Source organism: Bos taurus, chromosome 5 (assembly GCF_002263795.3).
Source record: "Bos taurus isolate L1 Dominette 01449 registration number 42190680 breed Hereford chromosome 5, ARS-UCD2.0, whole genome shotgun sequence".
Lineage (NCBI taxonomy): Eukaryota > Metazoa > Chordata > Mammalia > Artiodactyla > Bovidae > Bos > Bos taurus.
In genome coordinates this window covers 57,137,851-57,161,842 of record NC_037332.1, presented here as the reverse complement: position 1 = coordinate 57,161,842, position 23,992 = coordinate 57,137,851, and the positions used below count along the sequence as shown (strand labels likewise).

The 23,992-nt window shown below is 50.6% G+C and overlaps 1 protein-coding gene, 1 long non-coding RNA gene and 1 other non-coding gene across 13 annotated transcripts; 2 read left to right on the top strand and 1 right to left on the bottom strand.

Moving 5' to 3' along the window:
• Window positions 1–56: 56 nt before the first annotated feature.
• On the bottom strand, window positions 57–20,810 carry SMARCC2 (SWI/SNF related, matrix associated, actin dependent regulator of chromatin subfamily c member 2). 11 transcript variants are annotated; one of them, XM_024991551.2, is made up of 30 exons: window positions 20,674–20,809; window positions 18,532–18,651; window positions 17,820–17,905; window positions 17,280–17,361; window positions 17,087–17,179; window positions 16,421–16,490; window positions 16,121–16,190; window positions 15,318–15,393; window positions 15,020–15,151; window positions 14,801–14,916; window positions 13,424–13,548; window positions 12,157–12,216; window positions 11,962–11,999; window positions 11,568–11,698; window positions 11,214–11,285; window positions 9,316–9,429; window positions 8,747–8,900; window positions 7,993–8,085; window positions 7,645–7,764; window positions 7,492–7,554; window positions 6,890–7,148; window positions 6,490–6,651; window positions 6,157–6,221; window positions 5,792–5,927; window positions 5,551–5,717; window positions 4,742–4,876; window positions 3,344–3,725; window positions 2,930–3,013; window positions 2,591–2,656; window positions 666–2,038 (listed from the first exon to the last, which is right to left on the bottom strand). In XM_024991551.2, exons 1-30 carry the CDS (start codon window positions 20,782–20,784, stop codon window positions 1,962–1,964), a joined length of 3,459 nt encoding a protein of 1,152 aa, XP_024847319.1. In that variant the 5' UTR covers window positions 20,785–20,809; the 3' UTR covers window positions 666–1,961. The 11 variants fall into 11 exon arrangements, with proteins under 11 accessions (NP_001165695.2, XP_024847319.1, XP_024847314.1 ...); XM_024991546.2 differs by having other exon boundaries at window positions 7,645–7,761; NM_001172224.2 differs by lacking the exon at window positions 2,591–2,656 and having other exon boundaries at window positions 57–2,038; window positions 20,674–20,810.
• A 28-nt stretch (window positions 20,811–20,838) lies between these two features.
• LOC112446710 (uncharacterized) lies at window positions 20,839–21,984 on the top strand. Its single transcript, XR_003034763.2, has 2 exons — window positions 20,839–21,641; window positions 21,775–21,984. It is a non-coding gene; the product is annotated as an uncharacterized lncRNA (long non-coding RNA).
• Window positions 21,672–21,753, top strand: TRNAS-CGA (transfer RNA serine (anticodon CGA)). Its single transcript has one exon. It is a non-coding gene; the product is annotated as a tRNA-Ser (tRNA).
• Window positions 21,985–23,992: the final 2,008 nt, after the last annotated feature.

Sequence of the window (23,992 nt, the reverse complement as noted above, 5' to 3'; positions counted from 1 at the left end):
GCAGGGTGAAAAGGAAGGCAGTCTGGGGTCAGTGGACCAGAGGTTGGGGGAAGCCAGCCAAGGGCCTGCAGGAGCCACTTTTGCCTCATTTAAGAGATGCTGGCTTCACTCATCGGTGCTACAAAGGCTACCTTGAGGCCAGAAATGCCTGTAGGACTAAGGTTGGCCACCCTTGTTCATCCCATGTGGGCTGAGTCCTCTCCTAGCCCTCCCTGGCATGGAAGGCCTTTTGTCAGGGAGCCCAGGAACTGTTTATTGGAGCGAAAGTCAGGCCATATTAGTACTGCCTGGGCCTGTCACTTCAGCGAGGCCCAGGGCCAACAATAACAAGCAGCTGAGATGCCTGCCTTCTCCCGCCTAATAAGGGAAGACGTGAAGCCACCACTTCTGAAAGGATAAATAGACAAAATTTCCAGGTTGTGAGTTGTCCTTCCAAGTCTTAAATGGCTATTTTTAGAGCAGGTGAGAGCCTCTCCCCAGCTCCTGCACAGTTGTTCAGCCTGACAGCTGTGCTGCCTTTGGCCCGCAGTGGAGAGAGGCCCGGTGTTGGCCGAGCGTCTCTCCAGCCCTGCCTATTGCTGCTGGAAGGACTCCCGGGGTGCTGCTCCAGCCCGATCCCCCTGCCTCAGAGCCACGGGTAAGAGAACACAGAAGGCATCCACAAATGGAACTGAAAGCAAATTAATTTATAAAAAAAAAAAAAAAAAGGGAAAAGAAAGAAAAAAGAAAAAATTTACAGAAAATTTTGAACAAAAGAAAGGTGCCAAGACGCAGAGGAAGAGAAACACGGGGACACGAGGAACAAAGGGCCTGGTGGGAGGGACCAAGAATTGGTGGAAAGCCTTGGAATCACTGTTGTCTTCACATCAGGGCTGAAGAGAGGAGAGCTGGTACTGGGGGCACTGGAATCTGGGGAGCAGAGCTGAGCCACGAGCTGCCATCAGGGGGTCGGCATGCCCCTAGGTTAGGCACCCCTACCCAGCTGCTGCCCCAAATCCCAGGGAATTCCCCGCTACCAGCCATGATGGGCATGGTGGGAGGAAGAGGGGACAGAGTGACCCACCACGTCATAAGAAGGAGGTGCTTAAGTGCTTTTTTGACAATTCCACGTTTTTAAAACTTCCCATTCTTTTAGTGCTCCCCTCTCCGCATCTTCTGGGAGCCAGAGCCCGGGGAGGAGGCCACAAAGCCCCACGTGCCCTTTCTTCCTCCACTACCTACCACAGGAGTCCCCAAGACATTTCCCCACCAAATAGACATACGCTGACATCAACTACGCAGGAGACTTTTAAAAACACAAAACTGACATTCAGAGGGAAGGGGGTCATTGGCTGAGCTTGGGTGGCCTAAACAGCAACACTGAGGAAGCAGTGGGAGAGAGGAGTGGGAATAAATGGGGCAGCCGAGGGGTGTGGGGAGCTGACTCAGTCACTAACGAGGGGCCGGAGGAGACAGAGCCTGCACCCTATTCTATCAGAGCTCTCCCCAGAACCTAGATACCCCTTTCCTAAAACTCACCTCCCTCCTCCAAAATATGTAAAACTTGGATTTTTCTCACTGGTTGGAGGGCTTTTTAAAATCTCTACTTCCTTTTAAAGGGCTTTTTTTTTTTCAATCCATAAAAAATGCAGTAGTTTTGTGGGGATGTACCCTTAACAGTGGTTAATTAGGACCTTGTAGAAACACCTTCGCCCAGCCCTTCCTTTGAGGGCAGTGTCCCCATCCTATCTTCTCTCCCAGACATTAGAAACATCTTTTCCACAGAAGTCCTTGAATCATCCAATGTAAAAATGCCTGCCCCTGACAGGCACGGTGGGGGCTTTGGAGGGGCAGGAGGACTTTCCTTACGTAGTGATGAACTCTCCAGGCTGGGGAAGGGTCCCAGTGGTGGGGACGGGGCTGTTCCTGGAACCTTGATCTCCGTTGGGGGTGAGGAGGGAGAGAGATGTCGGGCTGGCTCCTCACTGTGGGGGTGGCACGGGGGTGACTGTGCCTGGGCTCGGGGCCGTGGGGTCTGGAGGCAGGGGGGTGCCTGGGTCTGTGGAGAGAAGAAAGCTGCGTCAGCTGAGGTGAGCAGGGGAGAGGTTCCAGACCCAGGCCACCAGATACGCAACTGGGCATGGCATGCAATGGACGGGAGATGAGAGAGCACCCCCATGGACAACTTCCTTTTCCCAGAGTTCTCTCCCACCACACGCTGGGAAAACTGCTGCACCCCAACTGTCCTCCTGCCCCCCAGGGAACTCTCTAAATGGGGCACTTGAGCGTGATGGGAACAAGCAAATGGGACGGCAATCATCATGCAAACAAGTAGCCGTTTTTCCAGTTTACAACTGAGATGCTCTGTGTCACAGGACTCCTCCGTGACCCACCAGTGAAAGGCCCCAGCGTCATCCCAGGGGGCAGCTGCCAGGCTGGGGAATGGTGGAGGACAGCCAGAGAGGCCCTTCCCTCCTGTATTCTAATTTTACCACAGCGTTCAAAAAAACGATCCTGGAAGCCATAGTACCCGAGCCCCTCGCCCACCTGCCCTCCAGTCCACCCCGTGGAGCCCTCTCCCGCCCCTTGCCCCCTCCAGGACCCTTCTCACCTGGCAGTGGGCTGGCACTGGGCAGGAGGTTGCCCTGAACAGCTGCCACAATGGCAGGGCTCTGGGCTGCGGCGGATCCGAGCCCCGGCCCAAGAGGCAAAGAAGATGGCATGGTGGTGGTCGCCGGCAGGTTAGGATGTAGAGGGTTCGCCATGGACACAGGCAGGTTAGGTGGGGGGAGAGTGGCCGGGGCAAACGGGAGATGGTGGTGATGCCCATGCAGGTTAGGAGGAGGGGGGAGGTTAATACTGATGGAGTCGGCTAGGCTACCAAATGGGATGATGGATGGAGCAGGAGGGGGAGGCGGCATGCCAAAAGGCAAACCCAAAGGAGCATTACCCGCCACGCCTGGGTGCCCGCTGCCTGGCACTGCCCCTGGCATCATTGAGGGAGGAGTTTGTTGGTTGGGGAACGGTGAGGGGCCTGGGAATGAAGAGGAGAGATGGAGAAGGTTGGAGGCATACAATCTCACTCACCAACTCACTCTCACAGTGAGGATAACCCAGTCACTCCTAGGCCACCTTCCCTTTTCCTGATACTAGAACTGAGTGATAAATCCTTGGAACAAAATTCCAAAAATCTGGCTCTGGGGAGGGAGCCCTGCTGACTTAGGGAATAGCCATGGTGAAGGAGGATCTGTAGAAACTGAGGTCAATCCTTATCTCCAGTCCTATCACACACTGCCTCTGAGGGGAACTGGAACGTGCCCCCGGAACCCTCCACTCAGCCAGAGTTCCAGAAGCCATCACTCACCATGGGGTCCAGGGGGGGGTACCCCTGGTGGGACGGCCCCAGGCTGGGGGGCGCCAGCTGGTGGCTGCTGCTGTGGCCCCACAGTTGACCCTGCCTGCCCAAGCTGTTCGGAGGGCCCCAAGCTTCCAGGAGGGGCCCCACTGCCTGCAGGAGCCGGGGCCACAGAGGCTGGAGCCATGGCCAAGCCATGGACAGTGGGTGGCCCAGCAGCGCCTGGTGGTGGGATAGGCTGGGAGCCCGGGGGCAGGGCTGGTGGTGGCTGCTGCTGCTGTTGGTGCATCTGCTGGAAGTGCTGCTGCCGGGCCCGCATCTCTGCGTACTTCAGCTGCTCCATGTGGAAGGCTTGTCTGTCGGCCAAGAGCTGCTGCCTCTGGTACTCCAGCTGCCAGGGCCAATGGAGAGCTGTCACCCGGGGGCAGGAAACCCCAAAGGCACACACCTTGCCCCCTGCTTTGTCTTCTGACAAGCCCAGCCTCCCATTCTGGTGATCCCCACACCAAACCTCAGCCTTGTGCTTGGCTTCTGCTGTTCTCGCCTCCCCTCCCCTCTCCAGTTCCCCCCACCAGGTCTTCTGGCTGCCTGCATGGCTTCTCACTGCAGTGGACAAGTAGACTTAATCTGGTGGCAGCCCTTGTTCATTTTCAGCTCCAAAGCTTTGAATTTGTCATTACTTTCATCTGGAAACTGACCACCCACCCCCAACCAAGTTCCTCTAGTCAAATCATGTTCTTTCCCTCCTTCAAAACTGAAGAAAAACTCACAATTCCTAGGAAGCCCTCCCAAATCACCTCACTAGCTTCTGAGCTTTGGCCTCTATTCTGCTCTCACTCAGGGCTTTTATACTTGATTGGAAATCTCTTAATTTTCATTTGTCAGATACTTGAAGCATTAGCCAACTTTGCTGTCTCCATATTGGATATATGATATCTTCAATTGAGGAGTTCAGGATCAGAGTCCTTGTCTTCTACTTCTTTTATATCTTCTAAGAATCAAAAAGATTCGACACCATGTCCATCCTATTTCCTTTCCAACTTTAACCCCTGGATCTGAAGCCCTTACCCTCTCATCATGCCTTAAACCTGTTCAATCACTCAACAGTCACTCCACAGCAAGTCTACCGTGGACTAAGCACCCTTCAAGGACCTGGAGATGCAGCAAAGAACCAATAAGAACTTGACCCTGGGGCTGACATTCTGTGGGACCTCAGTCTCTAGGCTGTACCTGTGGGTCACTTGTCCCTAACCGCCCAGGCTGGCTCCTCCTTCCCTGGTCTGGGCTAGTCTGCTCCACTGTGATGCCATCAGCCTCAGGTTCTCTGTACTGCTCCCCTCGCCCTAAACTGCGGCCCAGCCCAGTGCCAAGGTGGGGCCCTGCCAACCCCCAGGGCACTCGACTCACTGCTTCTCGCTCCCGGTCCATGATCGTCTCTAGCTCCTCAAAGTGCCGGAGTTTGATTTCCAACTTTTTCATCTGGGTCTCCACCAGCAGGGCCACCAGCGATTTGATCTTCCTCTCCTCAACAGCAGCCAAGTGCTAAGGAAGGAGGGGTGGGGTGGCCATCAGTGGGAGGACCCAGCTGAAGATGTTGGGCAACAGAGAAGGTGGTGTGGGGGCTGACAGGCTTTAAGACAGAACTTGCTGTGGTCACAACCCAGAAAGTAGCACAGGCATGAGTGGTATTTTTTAAAGAACATGAAGAAAGAGAGGATATCAAAGGATAAGAAGAGGTCAAATAATTGAGAGGGTGAAAACAGGCCCAATCAGGACTTCCCTGGTGGTCTGGTGGTTAAGAATCCACCTTCCAATGCAGAGAAAGTGGGTTCGATCCTTGGTCAGGGAGTTGAGATCCCGTAGGTCATGGGGCAACTAAGCCCACATGCCCCAACTGCCATAACCAGAGCCCATGAGCTGCAATTACTGAAGCCCTCTCGCTCTAGAGCCTGTGCTCTGCAACGAGAGAAGCCCACATGCTGCAATGAAGACCCAGTGCAGCCAAATAAATAAATTAAATGTTTTACAAAAAAAAAAAAAACAGGCCTAATGATAAAGGCTTAAAAAAGATAAGAGAAGAGATGACCAAGTGTCCCTCTTAGGATCCAAAGGGGACAGGAGGCAGGCCAGCATTGTGTAAGGATGACAAGGCAGGCTTTCCTCCAGGTGCTGTGTGATGAGGAGCAGCACCTCCTTCCCTGGGTCTGAGGCCTTACCTTGGCCTTCACAGCGGCAGCAGCCAGGGCAGCGGCGGCGGCGGTGGAGAGGTTGCCCTCGCCAATGTCACGCTCCACCTTCGTCTTCCTTTCCCCCTCTGACTCCACCACTTCTTTCAGCACCTCCTCCTGCCCTTCCTTGGGCTCCTTCTCCTTCTCAGGATCCGCTGGGCCAGGAAAAGGGTCGTGAGCCCTAGAGCCTGGCTTCCTTTCTGAACCCCAACCACCATGTGAGGCTCACCTGTCGGGTCTCCATCACTCTTTTCTGACTCCTTCTCGCTATCGCCATCCTTCCCTTTCTCATCGTCCTTCTTGGGTGCCTCACTGGTCTTCTCCTTTGCTTCTTCCTCCACAGTCCCAACTCCTTCTCGAGGTTCCTGGAGTCCCAGAGAAAGGAAAAAGGGGAGTGTCAGGGTGCTGGTTCGCACAGAGAGGGCCCAGACCAGGAGCTGAGTTTACACCTCTTACTCGGGAGGGGGCCTGGATCCAGGACGCAGCCCCATCCAAGCACAGCCCTCACCTGCCCAAGCTAAGTGGAGCCAGCTCCCCTTCCCCGGTCCACGCTGGACCCCTCTGCCTTCCCAGCCCGTGTCAATCCCGCTGTACCTTGGGTTCCTTCTTATCCTCTGTGGCCTGGCCCTCTGCCCGCGCCTCGTCAGTCCCACTCTCCTCTGGGTCCAGGGGAAGAGGAAACAGGAAATGTCTGACAGTTGGTCTACAACACTCTTCCAACTGCCCCTTCTAGCCAAGATCTTACTGACAGGACTAGTGGGGAGCCATGGTACCTAACGTAAAGCCCTGAGGAAAATGAACACCCCACCAACTCACCCCATTCGTCTCATGCTCTGAGGTCGGGTGGAGGCAGGGATGGTGTGGGGAGGCCAGGTGGCTGAGGCTGCTGGTAAAAAGGGAGGAACTGGGGAACACGGCAGGCCTTACCGATCCTCTCCGGCTCATCAGAGGTGGTCCCTGCGATGCCACTGCTTTCCAGACCAAAGGCTGGGTCTGCCTTGCCTGTCACTTTGGCGGCTTCTTCCACTTTCCTAACGTGGGCCTCCACCAAAGCTGTGGGTACCTCTTCCTTCATTTTGGAGAACTCTTCTGTAAGACCCAGAGAGGGGGAGGCTGGGAGCAGGCAGGTAGGCAGTTCTGGCACTCTCTGTGAGAGCTCCCTCACAAGCCCGGCTCTTCATTTCCGCCTGCGTGGAGCTGGACCATCGCCTGGGCTGATGCCAGCCGCAGACAAGGCCAGTAGGGCAGTGAACTTGAGGGGGTTGCAAGGTCAGAGTACCCAGCCTTTCAAATGCAAACCAAGAGGGCTGGGAGCCCTGCGCGTTACCTAGGGCTGACTTCGCAGCAGCTGAGGCCACTCGAGGGTCGACGACAGAGGCCAGGAAGGCAACGGTGCTCATCACAGGGTTGCCTGACTGGCTGAAGGGGATAGGCTGGTAGGCCAGGGGGCCCAGGGAGGCCTCTGAGTCCTCCAGGTATGGGTCTTCGATGGGAAGCCGGAGAAAATGCAAGATGCATTCATCCTGTGTGCGGCTTCCCACGTGCTCTGACACTTTGTTCCAGTCATCTTTGTACATTTCCAGTGCCTGGTGGTGGTGGTGGAGACACAACCTCACTTACTCCAGTAACCACCTCCCTCAAAGGTGAGCATCCCCCACCCTGCTAAGCAGAGCTGCTTCAGAGCTCTCCGAGTTGTGATATTTATATACTCTGCCAGGCCCAAGGGGAATCTCCAAGTAGCACTTGGAAAGGACAAGGGGCTGACAAAATGGTCTCAGTCCCTGCCTGGCAGCTGGCCCCTGGGGGAGTATGCGATAGGAGCTGGGAAGGAGAGAGACAGGGCAAGATCACGCCCTCCCCACTCCCAAGTGTGGCCGGCACTGTGGCCACTTCCCTTTCACAGGACTGTCCTTCCCTGGCCCAGGTTACCTCCAGGAGCAGCAGGGTCTCCTGTTCTGTCCACTCTCGAGTGGCACTGGCTGCAGCTTTGCTCTGCAGGGGAAACACGGGTGGGTCAGCGGGAAGAGCCTGCAGCCTTGAGGAGCAAAGGAGCACCAACCCCAGGTGCCCGCGGCCCTGTACCTTGGAGGGGACGTTTTTCTTCGTGTACATGTCTGTGCGCAGCCCAAAGTTCTGCATGTCTGTCGGTTTCTCCTTGCCTTTGTCAGGGAAGTTGAGCATTTGCTGGGAAGCAGAGTTCTGCTATTTGTGGAAGGGAAAGAGAGAGGTGACTCCGAGTGACTGCCAGGAGCCAGGGGCAGACAGAGATAGAGGACAGACAGAAGGGGCTCCCTTCCCACAGCCAGGGACACCCCTGCGTGGACTTCCTCACTGCTGTAGCTCCTCTGCTCTCATGGCTCTTCTTCCCGGGCAGGGGCCCCCCAATAAAGGGGCAAAGAAGCAGCCCAGCGGGGTCTACACCCCACCTACCAGCTCTGGCTTGCCCTTAGCCGTCTCTGGCACCAGGTCATCCAGCTCTTTGCCCTTTCGCCCAGCCTTGGTATCAGCATCAACCTGGCGGCCCTGGGGGACAGAGCTTGGTGTCATGCAGGCTGGGCACAAAATGACCAGGCTGAGGCCCTGGAGGCCTCAAGACCAAATGCTGGGCAGCCCGAAGCTCGGGGGGCACTCATGCCACAGTTCCATATTCCCTGAATGATTAATTAGATCTGGAATTGGCATGATATCCATTTGTATTCACGTGTATCTTTATAGGTTCTCTTAGGAGCTGGACAAGTAGGTTCTAATCCTACATGTCTGACCCTGGGCAAGCCACATAACAATTTTTGTAATGTATGAAATGGAAATGGAAAAAAATGGAAGTGATAAAAATAATGAAGCAAATATGAAAAAAATGCTGGAAATGTGACAAGGTTAAAAAATCTCATGCAACTGAATTGTAAGCCATTTTTCTCTATCTGCTCCATCCCCTGCATTAGCCTGTCTGCTCCCCGAGGATAACAAGGATCTCTTCTCCCTCAGCAAGTCCTTGCAGTCTTAGGTACAAAGGCTGAGAGAGGGTGCTAAATACATGGGACTGATTCCTGTGGCCCTCTGCATCCCATGGAAAAGGAAGAAGCCTCAAACACTCCTGAAACATTACCCTAAAAAACCAGAAAAAGAAAAGTCCAAAGAAGCCCCAGTTTGCTCAGTTCCACCCCGTCCCCGCAGCCCCTCACTCTACCTGCGGGGTCTTGGGCTGCAGCGGCACCAGCCCGGATGGTGTGTCCGCCAAGACATGGAAGTGAGAGGTGGGCGGAGGCCCCATGGGAGTTGGTCGACTCTCGGCATCCACCTGGTAGTTAATGAGACCCCACTGTTCTAGGAAGGCATGGACCCTGTGAGGAGAGAGGCAGAGACTGGGTCACACACGAGGAGAGGGCTGGGGGCACACTCTTCTCTGCTCCTTCTACTCCCTAGGAAATACGGCCTCCTCCCAGCTCCTACACACCAGAGACAGCCAAGTCTCCACCTGCACCAGGGCCTCTCTCCATATCCACCCATCAGCTTCCTGCATCTCTCACCAGATAGGCTCCTTCACTACAGACGTGCTCCTTCTTCCTCCCGCCACACTGCAGAGAGCGCCCTGCCACCCCCTAAGTCACCCTGACCTAAGCCTGAACTTGGCCTTTCTCTAGCAGTGTCTTTCCTGCTCATCCCCTATGCTCCTTGCCAGCAGCCTCTCTACTTCAGCCAAGAGGCATCTGTGAGCATTGTCCTTGGGCATCTGCCACCCCTCAGCTGCAGACCCACCTCATGATGGCACAGACATCACCCGCCAGGTTCCTGCGACAGGCAGTGGAGGTGAGATACTCCTGGGGGTTCAGCCGGTAAGTATCAATCATGAAGTTCCGATAGGCCAGGTAGCTTAAAAGAGAGAGATATGAACGCTGAGAGGGCTGAGGGGTAGGGAAAATTGCTAAGAGAAGAACAACCTTCATGTGTGACAGAGAAGAATGCCTCATCCAACTCAGTACACACTGCGGGTCTCCTGTGTGCTAGACCTGAGGGGTTCAGACCCTTGACGGGATTTTTCGTTAAATGAGTTATCTCCTTGGCTGTGTGTGCTTGGGGATGTTTCATCCAACTTTTTTTTTTTTTTGGCCATTCCACATGGCTTGCAGGATCTCAGTTCCCTGACCAGGAACTGAACCCAGGCCCTGGCAGTGAAAACCCAGAAGCCTAACCATTAGGCTAACAGGGCACTCCCTCATCCAACATTTGGGAAAGAAATCAAAAAGAGAAAGTGCTCTTAATTCCAAAGGCAGATGTTAAAGGGAAGTCCTTAGAGGTGCCTCCACCTAGTTAGCAGGGCATAGCCTTAAGAATACATGTTTTGAAGGTGGAAAATCAAAACTAGGATTTGAACTAAGTTCAAATCCTAGTTCTACTATGATGGCCTTAAATTTTGGAAACTTAGTTACCTTAACTGTAAAATGAAGTGTCTGTTGAGAATAGAAAGGTCTGTAGAGATACAGAGTAGCGCTGGGCACGCTGTACAAGCTCCAAAAATGGCAGCTATTGTGTGGCGTAATGTAAAGTTTGAGAACATGAGGCAGACTACAGGACTCAGACCCCAGCTTTATTACTCACGAGCTGTGTAACTTTAAGCAAGTGACTGACGCCCTCCACGCCTCAGTTTCCTTGTCAGTAAATTGAAGATAATAAGACCTACAGCTAAAGCTGATGTGAAGATTAAATTAGTCAAGGTATGTAGGATACTTAGGGTAATGCCTGGGAAATAAAGGGCACTCAATACATATATCGTCTGGTATTTTACACCCAGAGTGCAAAGCGTAAAGAGTTCTAGTTCTAACTCTGCCTGCAGATCAAGTTGAACTCATGTCATCTGTCACTACTGCCTCTGGAGACAGCAAGGCTTCTTCATACACTGCTTTCCCCAGCAAGAGAAGGAGAAGAGAACCATACCAGGCCGTGGGGAAAGAAACATGGTGGAAGGGAAAGGGACCCTGGAGCAGGGAGATGGGGAGCTGAGGAATAGCTGGGAAGCCAATGAGTTTAGTCCTCAGGGTGCCTGGGCTCAGCACTACCTCCCACCTGCCCACCCATATCTATCCTGGAACACTCCTAACCACATAAAATCACCAAACTAAAGCCAGGCAGGTTTGGTCTGAGGAGGAGCCTCGAAGGACAGGAAGATGTCTGAGCCCCAGGCCCAGACTTTACAAAACACATCTCTCTATCCTTTAATTCACAGACTGGGTCTTAATAGTTCCTCTTCCCGTTTTTTTTCTGTCAAAACCTACTCTATGGCACCAGTAATAGTCAGTTACACTTTAGCCAAAGAGATTACTTATGCTGGAGATATTTGCATTTTAGACAGCATAGGTAAGTATGGATGGAAAGCTCTAAACCCTGTTAAAAGAAACAGAGGGAGGAAACACAGCTGAGCGCAGGGGGAAGCAGATACTTGTTTTGAACAGAAGAGCAAGTTTCACACAGCCCCCAGCAGATCCCAGAGGGCAGTGGTCACAGTGCTGGGCTGGAGCTGCCTGTGGGCAGACAGCATGTCTCTGTGAGCCTAGCACAGTGCCTGGCTCATGTAGGGAGCTCAAGAAGTGTCTGCCCAATTGGATCAGGAGGAGCCAATGCAGACAGGAGGAAGAGAACCACAAGCTAGAGTAGCTTACATTTCTGGAGTCTTGGACTTGTTCTTGCCATTGAAGAACTCAGGGAGAGCCCTCCGTTCGATGGCGTGAACACTGCAAGAGAAGCCAGGGTGCAATGAGAAGGCTCAAGTGGAGAGATGGGACCCCAAAGATGAGAGATGGGACCCCAAAGAGAGGAAACGTCTGGAAGAAGGGGCAGCAAGAAGGAACGGGAGGCCTGGGTCTGAGAACTAGACCAGGAGCTCCCCTACAGCTGAACTGTACCCCAGGTTTGCTGGCTGAGGAAGAGGGAACTTATTTGGAGGTGGGAGACGGAATATGCTGACCCATGGTCCAGGAAAATAACGCTTTAGTGAGGAGCTGGAGGATCGATACCTGTTGTAGTCAAACCAGGCAGCATAGCTCGGGATGATGATGTGGTGGGTCTGCTCAGTCACGTTGTCCTCATGCAGGTCTGGGTTCTTGGTCTGCTCCCCCTTGTTGCCCGTGCTGCTCTCGTCCTCATCCTATGAGTATGGAGGCTACTGGACTCTCAGCATTCTCGTTTAGCCCTTAGCAACCCTCTGCTTCTCCCCTACCCTGGGAATGTGGGCACTAAAGATGGGATGGAACAGAACAGTTATGGGCCCTGGGATTCAAAAGGCTCAGAGTTTTGAGCAACAGTGAGAATGAGTTCTAGGGTGGGAAGAGTCTGGGCACTGGAAAGTTCTGGGTGAAAGCACAGGGCAGAATCACAGGGAGAGGTAGGGGCCCTCTAAACTGGCTCTACCTTGCCTGTGGTCTCCATGCTTTCGTCCTCTTGTTCATCTGAAAGAGAGAGACAGCAAGATAGAAGGTTGGTGCTGCCTGAGGGTCCGGAGAACAAGTGCGCTTTTGGAAAGGCCCTGGCAGGCCAGGGGCAGGGGTCGGCCTCCCGCCCCCGCCTCTAGGCTCTGATTGCCTTGCCCCGAGCGCCCCATCTTACCCAGGTCAGTCATGGTGCCTCCTTTGACTGGGGCTGACTCCGAGTCCTTCTTAGTGTTGACTGCCAGGGGAGAGAGTCATTTTAACAGACAGGTTCTGTCTAAATCAAGCCCTCGCCTCTTCACTGTGAACAGTTCCAGAGAGCTCACTTTCTCCCAAAGCTTGCTCCATCTGATTACAAAATGTAATAGCTTGCTCCAGTCACAATCATTCTAGAGCTTGAAACTTTTTCCCCTTCCCCCATCAAAGATTCATTTTACTCAACCTTTTTCTTATAAAGAAGCATCTTCTACTCTACGAACATTCATCAATCACTCTTGTCTTTAATTGCCCCTTATCTCCATCTAGAAGTCTATAAGTTTCTTCTGGACTGACACAGTCTGACCAAATCATTCTGTAGAGGAGTGGCTGGATCTTAAACATTTTTGAAAGCAGAGGACATTTTCCTCCACTGAATTCATACACAGAAGCTCACCCGAGAAAACACAGAGAGGAGAGCTGCTCTGATGGAAGAAGGGGTGAAAGCTGGAACTCCTCTCTCAGTGGCCTTCCCACCCTACTCCTGAAACCCACTCCTGGATGTCTGTGGAATACAGACATAAAGCAGTACTGCAGAACAGTAGTCTCCAAAGTGGGGATGCAAAAGGGGGTTCACTGGAATATAGGCCGAGAATATGAGAACCTTTATTTTTTAATCTTATCCTCTACATTTTCCTAATTTTACATAACGTATGTGTTTTATAATGTTCCTAAAAGTAGTGGTGAACACTACATGTGTATAATTTGTGCTCAAGTGTATCTTACTGACATTGAAAGTGAAAGTTGCTCAGTCATGTCTGACTCTTTTCAACCCCATGGACTGTAGTCCATGAAATTCTCTAGGCCAGAATACTAGACTGGATAGCCTTTCCCTTCTCCAGGGGAATCTTCCCAACCCAGGGACTGAACCAAGGTCTGTTGCATTGCAGGTGGATTCTTTACCAGCTGAGCCACAGGGAAGCCCAAAAATACTGGAGAGGGTAGCCTATCCCTTCGCCAGTGGATCTTCCCGACCCAGGAATCAAACCAGGGTCTCCTGCATTGCAGGCAGATTCTTTACCAACTGAGCTATCAGGTGTGTAATAAAAAAAAGTTTGGAGACAGCATGGTCCACAACTCAGACATGGAAATGAAGTTAGAGGACTGTCTGTGGTGATGACAATGACTTCAATAACCAGCTAAGGTGAAGGGTAAGAGTCTCTATACCTGGAGCTGGGCCTGGCCCATACCTGTCTTGGGCAATGTCACCTCTTCCACATTGGGGACCGGTGAGGGCTCATCCATGTCCTTTGTCAGGTCTTCTTGCTCCTCCTCTCTGTGGCCTCGCTTTGACTTGGTGTAAGGTGTTGAAGGACTGCATAGGAAAGAGACTGAAAGTGAATCCAGGCATCCTTGGACAAGGAATGCCTGGAAGGTGAGTTCAATAGAAAGGAAGCAAGAAAAACTCCCAAAGGGACTGTGAGGTACCATGTGATAAACGTAAGTAACACTGTGTATGGTGCACACAACAGTTGTTAGCAGAGTAAATCCTGGGCTTCCCTGCTGGTCCAATGGTTTAAGAATCCACCTGCCAATGCAGGAGACACAGGTTTAATCCTTGGGCCGGGAAGATCCCACATGACACGGAGCAACTAAACTCCTGCAACCCAACTACTAAGCCTGTGCTCTAGAGCCTGGGAGCCTCAACTACTGAAGTCTCTGTGCTCTAGAGTCCATGCTCTGCAACAAGAGAAGCCACCTCAGTGAGAAGCGTGCTCATCACAGTTCAGAGTAGCTCCTGCTGGTCACAACTAGAAAAAAGCCCATGCAACAATGAAGACCCAACACAGCGAAAAAAATAAAAAAATAAATAAAAATTAAAAAAAAGAGTAAATCCTGAGGGTTCTCAGAACAAGGAAAAAGAATTTTTTTACTTATTTTTCTATTTCTTTAATTTACTATCTACATGAGACAAAAGACGTTTACCAAATGCACTTTGATAATCACTTCACAATGTACGTAAACCAAATCATGATGTATTCCTTAAACTTCTACAGGGCTGTATGTCAGCTACACTGCAATAAAACTGCAAGGAAGGGACTTCCCTGGTGGTCCAGTGGTTAAGAATCCACCTTCCAATGCAGGGAAGTGGGCTCGATCCCTGCTCCAGGAACTAAGATCCCACATGTGGCAGGGCAACTAAGCCCATGCCACAAATACTAAGCCTGAATGCCCTAGAGCTCGTGTGCTGTAACTAGAGAGCCCACGAGCTGCAAGGAAGATCTTGAGCAACCTCGAGCACTGCAACCAAGACCAGATGCAGCCAAAAATAAATTAATTAAGAAAAACAACTGCAAGGAAGAAAAAAGGGAGAGAAAACCCGACAGCAGAACGGAGCAAAGAAGAAACTGATCACTACAAAGTAAGTGGAAGAGGCGAAGACCTTTCATCTGCAGATTAAGCTCTCTTTGAGTGGCCAGGACCGGAAGTAGACACTGGATAGCTAAAGATCTCCTCTTCCCTTGTAGGCCAGCGCCTGGTAGTTATGGGAGGGGATTAGTCCTTCCTTCCTTAACCAGGGAATGGACAGAGCAGTGAAGGCAGGGGCCGGTTAGGGGCTGGCCTACCCTTTCTTAGCATTCTTCTTCTTGGCTTCTGGGGTTGGTGAAGGTGAGGGGGAGCGCTTCCTCTTCTTATAGTTCCCCCCCTTCTTGTCCCGTCGGTCTGAATCTGGGCTGTTCACCTGCCCGTTGAACAATTGGGGCAGATGTCAGCCAACAATCTCCAGCGAAGATTGTTCTGAGACTTGTACTAAGGGCTCAGGAGAAACGAAAAAGAGTTTTCACCTCATCTGTCAGCGTCTTGGCTGAAATCTTCTTTCGGCGGGAGACAGGGTTTTTGTCATCATTTACTTCGTAGTCTTCCTCATTCATCCACTCATTGAAGGTGTCTGTGTCCAGAATCCATTTTGCATGAACCTGAAGTACAAAGGCAGACTGTCCTGGGGAGAGGCCTGGAAGCCTTCGTTCTGTCTGGGGACCCTTAACAGAGGAACCCAAGGGCCCAGGAGCCTCTCTGTTCACCTCCAAGAGCGGTCTGGCCCCAGTATTCTTGGGGGAGGGAGGGCGGACAAGGAAAGCTCACCTTCCTAGGTTTCTCAGGAGTTGGAGCGTCTTCCACAGACGCTTCAATTTCACTGGCTGGGATCCATGTGTCATAACTGCCATGGGAAATTGAGCGTGAAGCACAATCAATGGGATAGAGTTGTGGAAAAATAAAGGGCAAACCTTTTACTTTTTCCATTTACAAAAAAAATCGGGTTGTTGGGTTAATTTTTGTATGGTTTGTTGGGTATGATTGTTTTTTCCAATTAATATTGGGATTCTTTTCACTATATAGTAATAAAAATGATTATAAAACGTTTCAAAAACATAAAGAAATCATCCTAACACAAGCACTGTGACATTCAATATATGTTTTCTCCAGTAACTTTTTTCTACAATTTTTTCCCCTATTATTTTGTTTTTACATAATGGCAATGATACTACATGTCATTTTACACCCTACTTTTTGCAATACCTACTTATAAATTATGTTTGGTATTTCTATCACTTTAAATAAAGTAAAATAGCCCACTGACTAGATGCATAAATTTGCTGAAACATTTCCCCACTGTTAGATGTATAGATTATTTCTAATGTTTACTTACCAAAACTCATACTAGGATAACCATCTCACACACAAAGCCCCAATCCTTTTGGCCTAAGCTTTGTCCAGTAAGCCCAAACTTCCCACAGGACAGACAAGAGGGTTCCCATAATAGGTGGGAGAACAAACTAACAGAGCGAAAAACAACCCTCAAAAAGTGCCTTCTTGCTTTACTAGATGTTCTAGGGCTTTTCAGTCTGGCTCTTGTACTTAAACTTGTCCCCAGATCCCATTCTCACCTGTCAGGATAGTAGCCCCAGTGCAGAAGAACCTGCTTGTCTCTCTTCATGACTGGCCGTACCCATTCCTCTGAGGACAGAGACAGAGCAGGGTGAGACATGAGCTAAAAGGGTATATATACAAAAGAACTCTGTATACAACACCTGCTGCAGCAGGGCACTTGGGAATACGAACAAGGGTGGTAAGAAGATTCAGGGTTCTAAGGAGGGAGGAGCCCAGGCACTGCACAGCTATTGAGTGGTCCTCCATCTCCCAGTCCAAGCCATCCACTGCAGTGACCAAGAAAACCCAGGTCTCACCTTCCTCCAGGTTCCCTGGAACGGGATACACAACGTGGGAGGCACTGTTCTTATCCTCAGTGACCGTTCCCTGGATGACATAAAGAGAAGCAGGGAAGTGTGGTCCTCTTTGAATTAGTCATGAATGTAAATAAACCAAAGTAAGATTTAACCACAGATCTGCCTTCATAATCATATGGTATCAGAATGGTAAGAAAGTTGGTTTGCATTCTCTAAATACACATCGGCTGAGTGGCAGAGAGAAACGGCTGGGACTTTGCTAATAATGGCGAAAAATCAAAGAATTTTAAATTGCTACAGATAAACCTCTGAATAGATAATCTGTTACACATGGGAAATGAACAGTCAAGTTTATGTCCCTGTATGTCCCAATGACAGCTGCTTGTTATTACAGAGTTCCAGAGAGCAAAGATCTCATTGATCTCAAATCAGGCAATCTCTAGCTCAGGGGAATAGATGCTTTTCCCCTCAGGCCTATGCAGTCTCTAGGAACAGTGATCTAAACCTGCCAAGAATGGGAATGGGAGAAACAGAAACAGAGGCTTAAAGCTTTAATTCTAATATTCTTCCAAATAGGTAGGGCTACCGTGGGGCTGCTTATTGTATGCAAAACATCAGAAAAAGAGTCATGGAGTTTCTAAAACCTCTCCTGACCCACCCACTCACCTGATGTCTCTTGATAATGTCTTTTAATTTCCCTAGCAGTTTGGGTTCAATTTCTGGGCACAGAAAAATGTTAGGTCGAGACAGGCAATTATTCTGTGGGGAGAAGAAATAAGTGGGATGAGATTACAGGGAAAGGGTGTTTGGGATTCTCATCCAGGGAAGGGAGATAAGTGGGGGAGTTCTTGACTATTACCTGCACCAAGGACTTCTCAATGGTCATGAACATTTCCACGTTGCGGTCCATGCGTGATGGATTCTGGAAATCGTAACGCCGCCTTATAAAGAAGCAATAATCTAGTGAGTGGTATAGTTCAAGTCTGGGGACAAGGTTAGCATATATGATTATTTTAACATGGGAGATTAGGAGGCAATTTTGCCTTCAGCTGTGCCAAAATCGCCTGGGATCTGGGGTTCACTGATCTCAACTTCACAAATCACTTTGTACTTAGTCTGAAAGGACAAAGAAAGGCTTGAGATGTCAACCTAAGAATCCCTTTTCCTCTACAATACACACACTGACACACATACTCATATTCACTCATTCTTAGAGACTCTTGGCTCTGACTCCCAGCCACTTTTCTGACCTAGCAGGTCAGGTCTGCTGATCTAGCAAAATAAAAGACTTGCAAGAATGTCTACCCTCTCCCACCCCACAAAGACCCCAGGGAATCATAAAGGGGGATTTCCTTTAAACTAAATGTAAGAAGTACAGAGAGAAGAAAAGGCATCTCACCATCCCTGGTCACTCTTGAATTTGTAGGCAGCTGCAAGTATGTGGCACAGGGAGCCTCCTGCTTTGAAATCTAGGAAACATTTGATCTACAAAATTGAGACAGGGAAGAAGTATGTGACAGTTACATCCTAAATTCTCTTATGATTTAACAATCCTTTCACAAAATCTTATGCTGAACTGATCTCCCTCTCAAAGCTGGAATTCTTTAACCCCTGTGCCATTCTATCTTGTAGCCTAGAAGAGGGGAGAGAAAGAAACCAATATTCACAAAGCCCCACTCTGTCCCTTGCTGGATTCCCTTTACTGGGTTACCTCGTTAATCATTACAGGTTATACCTACAAGGTAGGTATATTAATCCCATCGAGAGATAAAGGAACCAAGACTCAAAAGGCATAAATGGCTTGTCCAAGATGACAGAGACACCAAGTGGCAGAGCCAGGATTTGAACACAAGAGTGTGCAAATCCAAATCTCACATGTTTTCACCATGCCATTAGTTTCATGACTGAGTTTCGATACTCTGAGATAACCTGTTGCAAGAACTATTACTAGGACAAAGGGGATGGTAAACTGAGGGCTCTGCCAAGCCAGTAACACCCCAACCAGGGAAAGGGATGGTAGGAAGTCACCCAAACCTCAAAAACTAGAAGATTTATAAAAACACAAAAGACAACTCCTTCTCAGATTTGCCCCCTTGCTTTTTCGCACTCACCGGCAGTTTAGTGAGCGGTGCATTGCTGACATGTTTGCCAAAAACTTCTTCCTGAAATTGTAGCAACTGTACAACCAGGCTAGACAGGGACTTGTTGGTGGGTGGTTCGGCTTGTATATACTGGGGAAACAGGGAAAAGGAGAGCAAAACAGACCCCAAATCAATTTTCCACCATCTCCCTTATTTCTTCCCCAGGAGCTCTGGAAGCATCTGGGATAGAAATAGTGTCTTCTTCCCCCACATGCCTAATCTCTTAGAAAGAAAATGGCAGAAGGAAGCCCTGAGGTGCCCCTCACCAAGAAGATGACATTCAGCAGCTGCCTACTACCAGTACCAGTCTTGGGTGCTGGCGGTATAGGCAGCTTCCTACTCTCCCTCAACTACACCCTAAAAATGGAGTTGCAGGATCCCAATCTTTAGCCAATGGCACCGAGTTGTAAAACTGTGAAGATTCATAGGGATCAGGTCACAGAAGCAACATCTGGAATGCTCTAAGGGAGACAGCAGTCTACTTCTTTGAGTAATGGTGTGGAAGGTCAAGATTCCCCCTATAATACAGCCTGATAAGAAAGGTGCAAAGAAGCAATATAGGGCGCATGTCTTCACATGCCCTCCTAGAAGGGAAAAAAGACAGCTACTGCCCAGCCAGGTGGGAAATAGCAAGCCAGTATCTACCCTTCTTGAGGAAACTGTATTGAATGCAGGCAAGCCTGGGCCTTCTTAAATATTTCCATATTATGCGACCTAGCATCCTGGCCTTCAGTTCTCATGTAAAACTGTGCGAAGAGGCTAACTTTACCTTTTGATCCCCTTCCTCAACCCCGACCATAGAAAAAAGTGCACCTTTTGGTGGGAGGTGTAAAGAGATCCTTGAAAGAAAAGATAAATGACAAAGAGCTAAGAGCTTGACAGCTGAACTAGGTCACAGGCTGTCAATCCCCCCAGGGCCAGACACTAAGCCCCTAGACTGATCTCCTGTCCAAAAGGTCAAAGGTAGATGCCTGGGAGCCAGAGCCTCACGCTGGTGTAGAGACAAGCCACAGACCCAGCAGCTGTTGGTCAAGCTCTGAAACCCAGAGAGACCTCTGAGAACAGAGCCAGACTCATAACCAGGATCAGAGGGGCGTTCTCCACCGGCCCATCACACTTCTGACAGGTTGCAGGGCTGAGCAGGAAGAACTGGGGAGCTGAAGGAAAGTCTGAGAACCTCTTATTGGGGGCAATGAGAAGGAAGAGACGCAGAGAAAAGAGACTCCAGAGAAAAGCCCTACGCAGAGATGTTCCTTTCAACCAGGCCTAAAGACAAAGACATCACCAGGAAGAGGTCTGGTATAAGACAGGTAAGGTTTGAACCCTTTGTTCACTACCTTATTATCTCCTGTTATGGGATGGGGGACTCCAGACACAAACTGCATCCTAGTCTCTGAACCCCAAACCCAAGGCAATGCAAGGCCAGGTGGTGGGGTGATTTCATTGTGAAGTTGAGCAATGGTTTTAGAAGGGGTAGCTGCCCAGGAACTCCTATACCCTGACTCCCAAAGAGGTTCTGTTATCCCTTGTACGGAGATGGGGGGCGGGCGGTAGACAGGTGATCCCGGGGCGGGGGCCTTTTTCAGGCTGGTGAGCAATCGAGGGCCTGCTCTGGGGCTGTTTATCCTCCGGCTTTCATCATCTTTCTCTGAACATACACAAAGCACCGGCGAGGCCTCAGCCCTGCTGGTACCTGGCTCCGTGGGGAGCTCTGGCGGGCACCGTGGCGGGCACGCTCGGGTGTGTGTGGGGGGTACATTCGGCACCCGTCCACCCCCGACCGTCTCTCCCGGAAAAGCCCGGAAGGCGATGGCTTATGGAGGGTGGGCAGCTGGCACCGGGACCCGCCAGGCCAGTGGAGAAAAACAAGGGGCAGAGGGCGCAGTACTGGGGGCGGGGGCTGGAACCAGAGGCGGGGGTGAGGGGGGTGGTTGTTAAAAGAGGCTGGGGGAGGGGCGCGGGGCGGCGGAGGGCGCGCTGGGGCCGCTCCGGGGGCCGCGGGGGAGGGGCCGCGGGCCGCGGGAGGGTGGGCAGGGGCTGAGGGTGGGGGGAGCCGCGGGGCCTCGGTCCCTTTGTCCCGCCCCCGGCCCCCGCGCGGCCCTGCCCGCGTACCTTCTTGTAGTTCTTGCCGAGCCACAGCCGCACGTTGTCGAACTGGGTCACGGTGTCCGCGGCCTCGTAGTACTTCACGTTGGGGCCGCCGTCCTTCTTCCGCACCGCCATCTTCTCGGGCTCGGGCCCCGCCGCCGCCCGCCCCGCTCAGCTCAGCTCCCGCCTCCTCCGCCTCCTCCTCCGCCCGCCTCCCGCCGCCGCGGCCGCCGCCTCCCGCCGCCTAGGCCGGCCCCGGCCCGCGCAGCGCCCCCTGCCGGTCGGCCGGACGCGGTGGCGGCGAAGAGCCTGGCGCGGGGCCGACCCTGGCGGCCTCCCTGGCGGCGGCGGCGGCGGCCGCGGCTGGAGCTCTAGGGAGGAAGCGGCTTCCTGGAGGGGGCGCACACTCCCCTGAGATCGCCCTTTACCTGACCTGAAGTCTTTTCTTGCCTCTCAGCCGAGGGAGTGGGGTACCTCTCTATCCTACCCTAGGGGGATGCCGGTCGCCTGAGGAGCCCCCAGCCCAGATCTCAGTGGTCCTCACCTTACATATTTCTTAACCCCACAAAGCCCCTAATCCCGAGGAGCCCTGGACCCGTTTCCGCAAGAAGTTTCTTCCTTTCATCCATCCCCAGAAGTGCCCCGTTTAAACTCCTTCTGAGCCTCCCTCGCCCCTAACGCCTTGTCCCAGGCCTAACCCCAGGGGTCCCCTAGCCACCACCCTGGGGACCCAGCCCCTCCTCTCCAACTGCTTTCCTCTGCAGGCCTCGCCAATGCCTCCTAAACAGCTTTGCGCTCCTTGAGACCCTCATCTTTGTGGGGCGGGAGACCCTTCCTCCTTGGGTCACCCGATCCACCCGACTCTCTTCCTTTGAGCGGCGTGGAGGCAGAGGTAAGGAGCGGAATGTGAGGAGGTCACAGGCTGTGTGTTTGGGCTTGGCCCAACTTCCCGTTGCCAGCAGTCGCTCCGGGTCGTTGTACGGACCCTTTCTGTAAGTGCTCGGTGAAGGGCGGTCTTGGAAGTCACGGTGGCCGAGTGGTTAAGGCGTTGGACTCGAAATCCAATGGGGTTTCCCCGCACAGGTTCGAATCCTGTTCGTGACGGGCGCTTTTTTTCCCCTTCAGGGTGTGTGTGAAGGAAACCTCTTGGCTTCCACGTGTCTTTCGTGCCATTCCCTTTCTGTATCGGAAACAGAAGCCAGAAGGTCTCACCCCTGGATTTGGGGGAAGAAAGGGGCTGAGGATGACCACAAGAAGCGTTTAATTATGTACAACTGTATTGGCTGCTAGGATACAAAGCACTTAGAGAATTCTGTAACTTCAGGTTTGCAAGCAGTTTCGACATGCCTTGTTTCATTCTTTCGGGAGGGCGTAGCAAAAGATTTGGTTCAAGAAGGGTTAAGTTTTGTTCGGGAATGTGAATGCTAGTTGTGCTTTTAATAGTCAAACTCCAGATAAAAAGGGCACCTCTGAATTTAATGACCAGACGTCACATCTTGTAGGTCTCTGTACCGTGAAGATCCTGGAAACAAGGCGTTCTCTCACAAGGATTTCCCTGAGGTGCTACGTCTCAGGGATCACAGAGCTTGTGGGGAATAATCTATTGAAACATCAACACTGCCAATCTGGCTGGAGCCAGAGTGTACGAAGATAACTCACTTTTTATCATGTGCTTATTATGTGCCAGGTAGTGTTCTAAATTCTCCGTGTTCCAAGTTCCTAGCTAGGGAATTGATCCTTCTCCAACCGTCCTGTACTCAACCTCAGCCGGTTCTTCCTCTTGCCAGTTTCTCACTGTGGGGAATATCTAGGATTCTTGTTGAGGATGTTCTCTTTGTATTTGATTTCTTGCACAGCCACATTCCCAAGAAGATTCCCCAGAGGGCAGGGATCCAAAGGTAATTCATAGAGTTTTTTACACATTTATTTTTTGGAGTTTCCCACCTTTCTGTCATTCTTATGCTGTCTCATGAGATATGCAAGCAGAGTTTCAAACTCTGTATGCAAACTCTGTTTGCATATGAGATATCTCATATCTATCTCATGCTGCTCTTTCCATTTATGCTGTTTTTTCCTTGCCACTGCCTCCCCCCACCAGACCACTATCCCCCCATACTTTCCATCCAGCATGTCTCTTTACCTGCTCTTTGAGGTTCTTGATTACAACAGCTAGAACCTATCAGTCTACTACTACCATCCATTAGGTTGTATTCAAGGCATCTCCTTTTATGTGCTTCTGCAAATTTTAATTAAAATAAAATAAGTTATATTTATTCTACCTCCTAAATAGTCTCAACTGTGTCTACTTTTCTCAGAAGTGAGTGCAGGCTGGACCCCCACCCCTTGCTGGAGCCTTCATGTGAGGACTGCATGTGTTGATGTATGTAATGCATCTACATTGTGATCTATCCACACTGATATTATCTAAAGCATCCACACTGGCCAGGGACCTTAAACCCTATCATGGTCCCTTTTTTTTTCTTCTCCCCATTCTTTCATATTCACTACATTTCATCCACTGGTATTCTTTTAGTTCCTGGTATAATATTTGTCTGTGTTCATGCTTTTCTCTGCCTGAAATCATCTCTCATCCTCACTTTCTTCTCAGTCTCCATTAAATATTGGTTCTCCTGGGAAGTCTTCTCTAACCACTCGTCACTCACATATCCTATTCCCTTATCTTACTATGTGAAATCTTTCTTCCCTTGTAGAATATACACTCTTGGCACATTTAAGCCACTCCAAAAAAATCGTTTTGAGTATGTGGATTTTTTTTTAACGTGTACATATTTTAATCTTCACTCAGACTGGACTGCATGAGAGCTTCTTGAGAGTTAGGACTGTGTATTTTATTCTTTTTTGCACCTCCTCTATTAGGCCTTAGACATGGATGTGATTTTAAAAAAAAAAATGTACTGAATGAATATAATCTAATAGGTTCTGTACTGGGCTTCCTACCAAGTCCTGGTTTTGCGCATGCTCTCAAATTTAATTATCTGAAGAGCCAAGATCAAAATTGACCAGCAGAGGGCAGCAGACAACTATGTTGTGAGGAGAAGAGGCCTCATGGTTTACAAAATGGAGGATCTGGATCCAGAATAAGCTGGTTGAGGTTGTTTGGTACCTCAGATACTACTTTCCATTCTCAAATGCTTCCCTTGTAGTGTTGGAGGTGAGAGGCCAAGACTTTGAACTGTCATGCACAAGAGAGAATTTCAAAATTTTACCATCCCCATTGCCCATCACAATTTCTTCACCCTTCCATCCCAACAAATCTTATCTTTCTATCCTTCTGTTTTGTGTTTCATAATCCCTTTCTCACTATTCTTACATATTTATTATA

What these genes read in the sequence shown, in the direction of transcription:
- SMARCC2 (XM_024991542.2), bottom strand. Translation starts at nt 20,784, where the DNA reads ATGGCGGTGCGGAAGAAGGACGGCGGCCCCAACGTGAAGTACTACGAG. An exon ending in CTAAGGGCAAGCCAGAGCTG is followed by an intron (nt 7,765 to 7,992) that starts GTAGGTGGGGTG and finishes TTCCACAAATAG; the next exon opens with CAGAACTCTGCTTCCCAGCA. An exon ending in CAGTGCCAGCCCACTGCCAG is followed by an intron (nt 2,039 to 2,590) that starts GTGAGAAGGGTC and finishes TTCTCTCCACAG; the next exon opens with ACCCAGGCACCCCCCTGCCT.